The sequence below is a fragment of the Marmota flaviventris genome, chromosome 5 (assembly GCF_047511675.1).
Source record: "Marmota flaviventris isolate mMarFla1 chromosome 5, mMarFla1.hap1, whole genome shotgun sequence".
Lineage (NCBI taxonomy): Eukaryota > Metazoa > Chordata > Mammalia > Rodentia > Sciuridae > Marmota > Marmota flaviventris.
Window position 1 is genome coordinate 5168565 of NC_092502.1, and position 12256 is coordinate 5180820.

General features: G+C 46.0%; 2 protein-coding genes and 1 long non-coding RNA gene across 14 annotated transcripts in view; 2 read left to right on the plus strand and 1 right to left on the minus strand.

Moving 5' to 3' along the window:
• The window catches only part of LOC139705736 (butyrophilin subfamily 1 member A1-like), a 29251-nt gene extending 27198 nt beyond the window's left edge, over nt 1–2053 (plus strand). The window contains exons 8-9 of one of the 3 annotated variants that reach the window (XM_071611947.1): nt 1–297; nt 1814–2053. In XM_071611947.1, coding sequence (XP_071468048.1) covers nt 1–297; nt 1814–1893 — 377 coding nt within the window. In that variant the 3' untranslated portion in view covers nt 1894–2053. Of the gene's footprint in view, nt 1573–1813 lie in introns of those variants that run through there. The other 2 variants (XM_071611946.1, XM_071611948.1) reach the window with 2 other exon arrangements.
• LOC139705737 (uncharacterized) lies at nt 1553–7822 on the minus strand. The gene is made up of 3 exons (XR_011707541.1): nt 7700–7822; nt 2339–2549; nt 1553–1919 (listed from the first exon to the last, which is right to left on the minus strand). It is a non-coding gene; the product is annotated as an uncharacterized lncRNA (long non-coding RNA).
• Nucleotides 7161–12256, plus strand: part of LOC139705735 (butyrophilin subfamily 1 member A1-like) — a 21804-nt gene continuing 16708 nt past the window's right edge. For 8 of the 10 annotated variants that reach the window (XM_071611939.1, XM_071611935.1, XM_071611940.1 and 5 more), the window contains exons 1-3: nt 7216–7292; nt 8132–8297; nt 8402–8600. In XM_071611939.1, coding sequence (XP_071468040.1) covers nt 8534–8600 — 67 coding nt within the window. In that variant the 5' untranslated portion in view covers nt 7216–7292; nt 8132–8297; nt 8402–8533. Of the gene's footprint in view, nt 7293–7893; nt 7960–8131; nt 8298–8401; nt 8601–12256 lie in introns of those variants that run through there. The other 2 variants (XM_071611936.1, XM_071611938.1) reach the window with 2 other exon arrangements.

Sequence of the window (12256 nt, forward strand, 5' to 3'; positions counted from 1 at the left end):
AGAACCTCATACTGGATGAACGCACGGCTCACCCCTCCCTCTATGTGACACAAGATGGGCAGCATGTTTATTCCCTGTCTGTGAATCAAAATGTTCCTGATAGTCCTGAGCGATTTACTCTAATGCCATTTGTGCTGGGTCGGAACAGCTTCTCTAGTGGCAGTCACTACTGGGAGGTTCAAGTAGCAGGAAAGAGCAGGTGGGCTATAGGCCTCTGCTTGGATTCAGTAGACAGAGGAAGAGCTTACGAGGAGTCTTGTCCTGAAGCTGGTTTCTGGACCCTCTCCCTGAAGGATGGTCAGTACAAGGTGCTTTCAATGCACTCTTATAATATCAATGTCCCACTAGCGCCAGAAGTAGTTGGAATTTTTTTGCAATATGAAGAAGGTTTGATCTCTTTCTATAATGTGATAGAACTTACCATTCTCTTTACTCTCAAAAGCAAGTTCACCAAGCCCCTGAGGCCATATTTCTACCCTGGACCTCCTACTCCAGGAAGCACTTGGGGCCTAACCATCCTGCATTTTCCATGAGCTTCTGATTTTTCCCTAGAGAAGAATGGAGAAACATTCCCCAAGGGTCATCCTTATGGACCATGGGCACAGTGGCCATTCCCCAGGCAGGATGCTGGGGGGCAGGGGTGTGAGGATCCCCCAAGGACCCTGGCTGCTCCCAGTGCTGTGGGGACTGAATGATCCTCCTCACGGGACCAGCTCCACTGCTCATCAAACTCTGCCGTCCTAGCAGGATTCACTGCTGAAACTGATGAACATCATTTCTCAACAAATATCTCGTTTATATTTCTCACTATGCTTCACAGCTTATTCAGAGTATTTTACTTTTACTAATAAGCGGTTGCTTCTTCAGAAGTATACCCCAAGTGCTGCCTATTTCCATGACTATTTTTGAGCCAAAACAACTGACTGAAACACAGTTTTTGTTTTGTGGGGGAGAGGGGATATACTGAGGATTGAACTCAAGGGCACTCAAACACTGAGCCACATCCCCAGCCCTTTTTTGTATTTTATTTAGATACAGGGTCTCACTGAGTTGCTTAGTGTCTTGTTGTAGCTGAAGCTGAATTTGAATTCAAGATCCTCCTACCCCAGCCTCCTGAGCCCCTGGATTAACAGGAGTGTGCCACCATGCCCAGTGTTGAACACAGGTTTATACTAAGAATCATGATCTCAAGAAACTTGCATCCTGTAGCAGCTGACATACCTGGACTCTAAGACTTTTTCATGCAGGACCCATCTTATAAGCCTCTCCCAAGTTCCGACATTCTATAACACATTTCCTTAGCCTCCTTATCAATTTTTATATATTTAATTGACAAATGTTATATGTAAATTCACGGCTTAAAATATTGGATGTGTGTGACCATTGTGTATTTTTTATCACAATCACTTTTCATTAATAGACACACATAGTTTATTAAAAGTCCGAACCTACTCACTTTCCCATATAAAGTGGGTACACCTTGTCAGTACTCTCCAGTACCCACTGACTGCTCCAGGTCCAGGAAGACATGCTCTGCCCTCTGCTACCCTCAGGCTGAGTTTTGCATATATTCTGTGGATTCTTTAGTAAGTGGTCAACCCGAGCTTCCAAAACTAGGTTAAAGGCCATGGTCACCACAGCAGGAGTGTCAGCTCCAGGACGTCTCTTTCTTCCTGGAGTCACAGGACAGTATGAACCAAACCCTTGAGAGACAAACCAAGCCACCCCTCTCCAGAGTCCAAGATATAAAGCTCAGGTTTTAGCAAAACCCCAGGAAGCATACAGAGAAATTTAAACTCTCACACATTTGCAGGTTACAGCGCAAAATCACACAGCAGCTCAGGGAAGGTTCTGGCAGATTCTCATGAAGGTATCCAGACAAGCACCTTATGATCTGCAACCCCACGACCAGGTACATGCTAGAGAGAAATGAATGCATGTGAACACAGAAGCAGGTACCAAAACCTCAAGCAGCATTATTAATAGTATCTAAAAATTGGGACCAGTACTGTTACTTGGACATTGTATGAATAAATTTGTAATCCGTTCACAAGATGAATTACAATTTGACATTTAAAACATGAAACCCTGACACATTCAACCAGAATAGGACCCTCAGAGAAGCTGAGGTGGCTGACAGAATCAGAGTTTGAGAAGACTGTACCCTATCTTGTGTGGGGTTCTTGACAGGTCAACCAGGCTGTGCCCACGAAAATCCCAGTTTGTGGTGTTAGGAGGGGGAGGGCTACCTGGATGGGGAGGAAGATCAATCTGGAGAGGGGAGTGCTCCCCGTGTGCCGAGTGGGTACATGATGTAAACCTAGAACAGAGTTGGCACCTGCTCCATGGAGGTCCTGGCATCCAGTGCTGGCCACTATCCTTCAAGGTGGCTGCTCATCGTCCTTGCTTCCTGTGGTTCATGCCCTGATGTCCAGGTGCTGCTGCCTTCATTGAGTAAGGGCTGACCCTCCAGTGGTGGAGATAACAGTGTGCACATCCATGGTTCATCCTCAAGGGTAGGTCCAAATGGGTCTCCGGCAGTACTCACTCTGTGGGAAGCCAGCACTACACCATGAGTACACTCACATGGCCCTGTGGAGGAGCCAGGGAATCTGAGTCTCCTGCTCAGAGCCTTGTGGACCAGGAGCCTTGAAGTGAGATTTCCAGCCCCACTGAGCCAACCTCAAACTGCAATGTGTGCAGAGATACAGAGATGAAGCTTCTGACCAAGGCCCGAATCCCTGAGCTGCAGTGGGGAAACCATGGCTGGTGCAGCGCCCTGGCTCTCTCACCTAACTCAGTCTGAGGGGTGTTCCTAGCTGGATGGGAAGGGTGCAGATTGTCTGTGGATTGTGTGTCACCAAGCATTGTAAATAACAATGACCTACAATCAGTAGGTTTGCTCTTTGAGGCACTATCAGTAAGTAATTCTGAAATACATCTGTGTAGTGTAGGCTTAGAAAAATGGGAAAGTATGTTAAAGGAAATGAAGCCTAGGTTTCTCATAGTTGGAAATGTTAGCTACAAATATGAAGGGGAAGATTAAGATGTTTGCTTTGAAAACTCAGTAGCAGTGAGCACACCAGTGACTAGAGGTTGATCTGTAAAATGCTTCATTCAACGGAACTAGAGGTCTTTAGAGAAAAGGTGGCTTCCAGGAACAAGCAAGCCATGTGGGCTGGGCTCTTCAGTCTTGTTGTAAAGAAGGGAAGCTCTCAGACTGTGACATGAACAGAGACTAACTGTAGAACAGAGGAGGCAGCTGAAGAGGGGCCCTATGTTCAAGTTTGAAAAACAATAAAATTCATAATTAAACAAATATTCCATGTTCCTTGTTGACAGAGATTGATAATGAGTAAAGCACCCTATGCCACATGAGAACAAACTCCTCCATTCAGTAGAATGTGAGCTGACAAACAGGGAAGGAATCTAGAACTGTCACATGGAGCCATGTGCTCACAAAGGCTCAGATCATTCCCCTACAGAGTACTGTGTCACACCTGTCCACAATGCACAGGCCTGCTGGACAACAGCTAGACCCACAATGGCAGTTCACTTCGATGATGTGTCACGCCCCTGACACAGAGCACTGGAGGCCTCAAGTCTCTGCTGCGGCCTCTCCAAGAACCCCCTCTCATGGTTCAATCTCAAGAAACCTTCACAGTAATCCCCGAGAGCTGCTCTGTGCCTTCCCTGTACAGCACACAGCCAACAATCCAGCAATCCTCAGGTCACAGAAAGAGGAATAGTCCCAGGGTAAAGAGCATGGAATAAGTGACACTAAAAGCAGCCCAGGCTCCTGAATTCTACAATAAATAAGAACATTAACAGGTGAAAAGGATGCTATTGTCAGGAGTGGCAGAACTGTGGGGGAGCCGCTGATGGTGTGGGGTCAACGTTGGGTTGCACAATTCACAGAGAAGTCATAGATGTCCTTGTTCTTAGGACATACACATTGAATTATTTAATGAGGGGGAAATATGAAGTTTCCAAGTGACTCCCAAGTGACTCACAGAAAGTCTGCACATACATGGTGTGTAGCATGTGTACACATTTAGCACATATGAAGATCTTACCTGATACTTCTAGTCTTCAAACCCTCTGTGAGACTGAAACCAACCAAAATGCCACATTAAAAGATACACAGTATACATGTATAACACCCACTTAAGGACCTCCGCTGCCCTCTGAAGCAGAAGATACCTCCTATTGAGTGTCCTCTTTCCACACCACTCACTGTCCCTCCCACCACAACCACAGTCACCTCCCCTTGGTAACACTGATGCTGCTAACCTTCATGCACACATAACTGAGCTCCATTCACACCTGCCAATAGCATGACTGCCACACCTCTATGCTTCATCTAAGAAACAGACGACCCTGTCAGGGTTGTTAAAACCCTCTCGAATGGCTTAAGAGCTGGCCAAGGCTTCCAAAACCCACCAGAAATAGAAAGAAAATGGGAAGAAATAGCAGATCTAGGAGATGGGAGGCAAAGTAAATACTCTGAGACCTGCAGAGACTTGAGGATTGGTTTTAGAGAATAAAATAAGCCCAAATTTCTAAAGCCCAAACCGAGACCAGGATGGAGAAGGGGAAAGGTCAACAGAGAGAGAAAGAGGGAGGAGAAAAGCACATAGGTTAACCATTCACAAGGTTTGGAGCAAAAAGTAGAAAAAAAAAATAAAATGTGATAGTACATTGCTGTTCGAGCAGTAGATCAACCAGTCCAAAACAAAACTGTAAATAGAAAGCCCTGAGGGCACTGCCGTGGTTGTGGGGAGTCCACAGTTGACCAGTGACCCCCTTAGACAGCACAGCCTCTGCCCACCTCCAGACAGCAGCAGATTAAACCAGAACACCCTGCAGTGGCTTCTCTTCAGAATCCAGCTAGAGAGGACGTGTAACTGGATCACTACTAGCTGAAAGTGGCAACAACCCCCTGCCCCTGACCAGGAACAAGGACCACGGGGTGGAGCAGCCCACCTGGGAAGTTTAGGAAGGACCCAGGACTCAACTAGGCTGCCACCAGGCAGACAGAGAAGGAGCAGAGGCCCACAGCTGGAGGAGGTGGAAGTCAGAGCTCAGATCTGGGCAGCAAGGCAATTTAGGGCCTGAGCATAGGGAAGGGGCAGGGGACCTTAGAACAGCTGCCCAGGAAGAGCCTGAGTTGTAAGAAACCTGGAGAGACTGTGCCTCTGACCATGCACCCACATGGGCCAAAGCTCAGACAAGCCACCTGAATGTTCACAGCATAGAGTTGTGGATCCCAGATTGTGGCTGTGGCTGGGGAAAGCAGGGCAGCCATGCCTGAGTCCCCAGGGAGCTTAAAGGGAAAGTGCCCAGACCTTTACCACAGCAGAAACTCTGCAACTGCTAGAAGAAAATGTGCACCCAACACTCCTATATGGTAGCACAAGAACCGACTTCCTTAACAGAGTCCCAAATTGTAAGAAAGAAAAGGGAGAAACAATAATTGGGGTGGCATCAAGTTAGACTGATTCTGTGTAACAAGAGAAGCGATTAACAACATGAATCAAGAGCCTAGAGAATGGGAGAAGGCTTTGACACCTGCTTCCCAGATAGAGCATTAACATCCAGAATACACAAATAATGTTAAAAAAAAACCAAAAAAATATAAATGGGCAAAAGAATTAAAAAAGATACTTCTCAAAAGAAGAAAGACAACTGGCCAACAAATATATGAAAAAATATCCAACATCTATAGCAATCATGTAAATGCAAGTTGAAACTACATAAAGATTTCATTTCAGTCCAGGGAGAATGTCAGTTTAAAGAATGCAAGTAAAAGTAAATATTGGTGAGGATATGGGGGAAAGTACAATCACACATTGTTTGGGGAGACTGCAAATTTTTACAAACACTCTGGAAAACCTTTGGAGATTTGTTGAAAAACTAGGAATGGTACTATCATAGAACCCAGCTATCCCACTCCTTAGTATTTACCCAAAAGAACTCAAATCAGCATACTATAGGGATGCAGCCACAATATTGTTTATAGCAGCACAACTCACAATACCAGACTGTGGAACCAACCCAGGTGCCCTTCAATAGATGAATGGATAAAGAAAATGTGGTGTATATTCAATGGGGTATTACTCAGCCATCAAGAAAAGAAATCAGGGCATTTGCTGGAAAATGGATGGAACCAAAGAACATCATGCTAAGTCAAATAAGCCAGACTCGGAAAGCCAAAGGATGAATGTTTTCTCTGATATGTGGAAGCCAGTCCAAAGTAAGGGAGGCAAGGGATAGAGTGGGAGAGAGGGAAAGGTAAAAGAGGGGGGATTCCACCAAAACAGAAGAAAGACTCATGGACTAGATCAAGAGGATTGAGGAGCGGGAGGAGGAATAGAATAAGGGAAGAGCAGTGGAATGGATCTGATCCAACTTTCCTATGTACACATATGAACCTACCACACTAAGTCTCACCTTGAGGTATATCCACAAGGCACTATTTTTTTTAAAAAAAGTAAATAGCAGAAAAATCAGTACAGTAGAGGGAAGGGATCAGGAAAAGCAGGATGGGAGAGGAAGGAGAAGTTCTGGGGACTGAACTAGAGTAATTATATTACATAATTTTATCATTATGTGAAAATAAATCCTAATGCTCTGTATTACTGAAATGCACCAATAAAAAATGTCAGAGTCACTCATTGATAACTGAGATATTGTTTCAAGACCCCAATATCTCAGCTCTATTTGATTAACAATGCCGTAAAAATGAGAAACTCCATTCTAACCCTGTAAACGAAGCTTTCACTATCGCTTTTCCTCATTTTTACCAGTATGAAATGTTTCTGCTCTGCCAAGGACAAATTAGGATGCTCTCTGTAAAACCAGTTGGACTTGGCACACCACTCAAAATCTCCCCAAGTTGTGTCCAGAACCAGTGTCATGACATAAGTACAAATATAACATTGCTTCTTCCTGGAGAATGGGGTGTCTGCAGCCAGTTGGAGGCTCTGGCTAGAGGCCCAAGGCTTCCCTCCTTGAGCAGCCGATTAAGTTCACACCCCAACTCCTTTCCTTATCAGGCTCCCATTCAGGAGCCCCATGTACCTACCTATCTCCCTGAGCCAGAAACCCTGCCCCTGGAACCTGGAACCTGGGGAATTATTCAAATCAGCCAATCCACAGGGTGCAGAGAACCCTAGACAGCCCCAACCCACCAATCCTGCCTCAGATGCTCCCCAGAGCCCAGCCTGTCTCCTGGCCCTGGGGACAACTCTCTCAGTGGCCCTGCCTGGCAGCCTGCTCTTCTTCAACCTGTAAGTAACACTTCGGCTTTTCATCTACCCAGGCTCAGTGTTGTGTCTCATCATAAAAGAAAGATTCTTGTTCTTGCTAGAACCTTAAGGGGGGTGGATCAGGACTTTCACTGGGTCCTTAGGAAACCTGAGTTTCTGTGGCAATTAGAGAGAAATGCAGGGTTCAGCTCCATTTATCACCAGAATTGCTGAATAAACTGAGACTTGTTTTTTGTTTTGTTTTGTGTACTTTGCAGTATTATTTATGGTATTTATATTGCCATCATCATATTCACATGTCTTTCTATGAGTTCAGCCACAGTAAAATGGGTCCATTTTCTTATTTGATTCTGAGTCTCCAACCCATCCCTAGATATGCCTAACTGCTTCCTCCTCAGGAGGCAGAGCTGCTCCCTTTTCCCACTCACCTGTCAGGTGAGTGGCTCACACAGCAATCAGCCTTTCCAGGTGGCTCTGGGACTGGACCTCTCACCTCCCCATGCAGCCTCTTCCTTTTCCTGCCTGCATCCCAGAGGGACACCTGCTCCATCCTCACTACAGCAGGCCTGTTAGCCTTGATTCTAAGCTCTGACTTCTGAGGGCAAAGCTTCCAAGAACCCATGTGCGAGAGTTCGCCTGGACCGCGAGAGTTCGCCTGGACCTCCATTGTTTCCTCCCCAGGGTTTTGGTCAGTGAATGTCAGCAGTCAGCATTAACCTTCTTTCCCCAGGGTTCTGTTTTAGAGTTCCCTCTGTGGCTGCAGCCCAAAGGCACCTCCTGCATGCCCACCAGTAGGTGGCGCTAGTCTTACTCATTCTTTATTTGGCCTCTAATAAGAGTGTTTCCTCCTGTGGCTTTAGGTTGGCTGTCCCATCCAGCATTTGAAGACATAACAGTCACATGAAGTTGTCACCTCCCCAGTTAATGCACAGTTTTCAATTCTGAATCAGAAAACCCGACATGGACCTTAAAATAGAAAGCCTTCTAGGCCAGAATATTCCCTGCCCTGAGGCGCTGGCTTCCCAGGTGATCAACAGCCTGCCTCGCTTTTCTTCCTCCTAAGCTGCCCTTACTATGGAGCAAGTGGAAGAAGAGTCCACTTACCTCCTGCTTCTGCTTCCCACATGCAGGTGTCCAGGAGGCCAGCTCTCTGTCCAGGGATCCTGTTCACAGTGTTTCAGGAAGAGCGTGCACAGCAGTGAACCAGAGGAAGGACTTGACCCAGGACAGCCCCTGGGAGGACAGAGGTCTGAGACCCCAGGATGCAGCCCTGGAACAGGAGCCTCAGGACCCTCCTGCTCTGCCTCCTGCTTCCCTGGCCAGGCGCAGGTGAGTGACAAAGGGCACAGCTGCCCTTTCCTTTCCCTGGTGCCTGGCTCAGGCTCCCTCCTCCTCAGGTACCCCTGAGCCCAGCTCATTCCCCTTTGCTGGAGCTGAAGCCCAGATGCTTCTGAATTCAGTCTGTCCTTCTGGCTCTTGCTGATTCCTGTTCTTTTCTCAATCCTTTGTGAGGATAAAGTGACCCAAGTATCTAAAGCTGTTTTTTTTAAATTATGTATGTATGTGTGTGTGTGTGTGTATATACACACACACACACACACACATACATACCTATATGGTTGTAGATGAACACACAGTATCTTTATTTATTTTTATGATCATATAAATCTTTCACCTTTTACTGAAGCTGTGTCTTAGGGGTCTTTTCTGATTAATTCTGCTCAAATTTGTTTGCATCTTCTCTAAAGCTGAGCCTGGAGTACAGGTGCCTCCTGGGGACACTGGCTGCCCTCTGACAAACCTGGGGACAGAACTCAGGGACCCCAGGGACCATTGCTCCCACCCAATATGCAGACCCTTCTCGGAGTCTTTAGCTTCTTCCTCTCATAGGATTTGATTTCTTGTGTCTGTCCCTGTTGTGTTTGGCCCTGACTGGGAAAAACGTACACCCAGTGTGTGGGACAGCATCCTGAGTGGCTTTGACATATGGAGGTGGCCTATGTCTTGAAGTTTTGGTGTTTAACAAGAGTTTATGTGAGAGCAAAGCTCACTTCCAATAAGGTAATTGACCTACATGAGGACCCAGGAGCTTATAGATAGAAACAGAGACGTTCCATTGAAATGAAAACCACCAACATTAAAATGAAAGATCAAAGCATGTTAGAAAAAAAAAATACATATTTACTCCAAGAAAGCCATCCTGATGGACAAGAAAATCAGTAGACATGGTTTCCAAAACAGGTAGGAGACAAGTTTAGATTGTAGGCTGTGTCAGCCTACCACCTCAGAAGTCCCCATCTGTTAAGATCCCAAGAAGGCACCTGGCACCTTGCAAGAGGACCTGGTCACCTCAGTGAAAAACTTCCTTTTGCTAATTTCCCCTTAGCTGTAAGATTCTCTGAAGTCCTTTCCTCCGGTTCCATGATCAGCAATGAGGGCATGCTTGGGTCTAAGGGGATCAGGATTGGGTCTAAGGGGATCCAGCAGGAGGAGGGCCATCTAGAAGTCTAGTGGTATGTGTCTTGCTGCCTCTGTCATCCCCCAGGGCACCTGAAGAAGGAGCTTGTGTCTGAGGTCCTCTGTCATCAAGCAAAACAGATATAAGACTTCTGGCCTCTTCTTCTTGGAAACAATTGTCATTTGCTGCCCCTGCTGAGGTCCTGCAGCCTGGCAGGAGAGTCCCTGATCTCTGTCATCTCCCCTGGTGGCACTGTTAGTACCTGTTGAAAGAGGTGAGACAAGTGAGGTCCTCCATGATGGACCTCCTGCAGACGACGAGCAGGCTGTGCTCATCTCTGGCCTCTAGTCACGCTGTGTCACACACAGGAGGGGTCTTCTCCTGTCAGAGCACGAGCAAGTCCTGCCATTTCCTAGTTATTTTAATGTCCTTTTGTCCCCAAGGTCAGGTCTTCCTCTGTCTCATCATCTTCTGGTGACTTCAGTGTCAACCTAGTCACAGGCTGTGCCACACTGACTTGAAAACCGAGCTCCATGATGCTCTGACAACTGGAATTTTTTAAGAAAATGCCAAGATGACCCTCAAAAGTTTCCCAAATCCAGCATTTTGGCTTTTGAAACACTTCAGATTTGTGATTTTCAGGTAGGAATACTGAACTAGTATAGTTCATGCAAATATTGCAAAATCCAAAGATACTGAATTCTGAAACCTGTCTGAGCACCCTAATGATGACAGTTCAGGCCAGTACCACTGCTTTAGCTTTCAATTTTGGAAATTCTCTTTAAAAAATAAACAGAATAAATTTGATTTTTGACCTTTTCTATGGTGCTTGAAAACCATTTTTAACTGTTAGCATTTTGTTTTGTGTTGTTTTACATCATTCTGGTGACTTTCTTAGGCAGGTAACACTTATTTTCAATGGTGCATTGATACTGGAAAGTCCTAGGGATGGATGCAATTGTTCCCTTACATTTAAATTGGCTGCCAGGTCACTTTAAGTCCTTCTCTGACACCACTCAGTTCTAGATTCATCCACACCAGCTCTGTGTGCAGTGAGTCGCCTCAGGTATGACACCACCCACTCAAAGTTGCTGGAACCACAGCTTAAGGGCTCAGCCCACAAGACCACCCACAGCAGGGGCTACCTATACCTTTGTTCTCCTGACCATGGACTTAGGGGTTCTTGTGACAACCCTCAGAACTCAAAGAAGCATGATGTTTAACATCCAGTTTCATCACTGGGGATATAATGTGGGAAACTCACATGCAGGAGGTCCTCAGGGCAAGGTAGGTGGGGTCCTCCCTGGTATACCCCTGGCAGTACCTTGCTGTGTTCACCATGTGGAGGTTACCTGGCCTGGCTGTTTCAGAGGTCATGAAAGTTTCTTCACAAAGGCCTGGCTGAGCCAGTCATTGCCCACTGGGGAGAGAACTCAGTCTCCAGGCCCCTCCTGTCCCTGGAGGCTGGGGTATTGCCCGTAGGTCAAACCCTCACTTCCCAAGCCACCCTCACCATGTCTAAGGACAGCCAGGAGCCAACCCATTAGAATGAACCACAGAGTAGTCAGAGGGGACAATAAGAAGTAAGGAAAAAGAGTACTGGCACTCTTTTGTGGATATGCCAAAGTTTCTATTGTCCACTAGAGAAAACTTAAAAAACAATGTGAAGCCTATCTTGAATATTAAGCCTATCAGTATAGACAGGTGATGACCCTACAGGCCATTACTGAATTTTAACTAGGTAGAGTTCCAGAACTCCTATTAAATAGTCTCCTGGGGCTTTGGGAGGGATGGGAGACTCCTTGTAAGAAAGAACAAGACAGGAGTTCAGATCCCTGTTCTCACGTGACGAAGAAGGACTGGACAAAGGAACCATGAACTTCCGTTTAGCTAATTTTCTGCCTACATGATATAATCCCCAATGATTTGTTTCTGTGCTTTGTCTGAGATTTCTGTGCAGAAATGTTTTGGTTTTTTTTTTAAATTTGTAGTTTAACAACCCATTCATGTAAATGGAACTTTAAAATTGTTAAGTGAATTGAGGACTAGGAAAGTAGTGCACATACCTTTCAAGGCTTTTGATAATTTATTTTCAATTTTAATTGATTTTATCTGGTACATATCAACATAGATATGTATATTTTCATGTTGTACAATATGATGCTTTCATATTTTTATCTATTGCAAAATGTTAAGTCAGGGTAACTATCTGTGCCTCCTCAAACACACCACCTGTCATGGTGAAGTCTTCAGTACCTTCCTTCTACTTCTGAGAAGCACAGTGGGTCGCTGTTGCTTGCAGTACTCTGCTGTAGGCAGCCCACCACCTCCCATCACCCAGAGAGCTGCGCCCAGGGCCCACTGCGCAGCCTCCAGGTAGCTCCTCCCTCTCTCCCCCTTGTGCCCATTCTGCTCTCAGCTTCCTGGAGCTCCCCCTGCTGGGGTGCTGGATAGGAGCGCAGTCCTGCAGAACTTCTCCTAGCCTGGCTTCTTTCACTTCACCTGAGGATCTGCAGATCCCACCCTG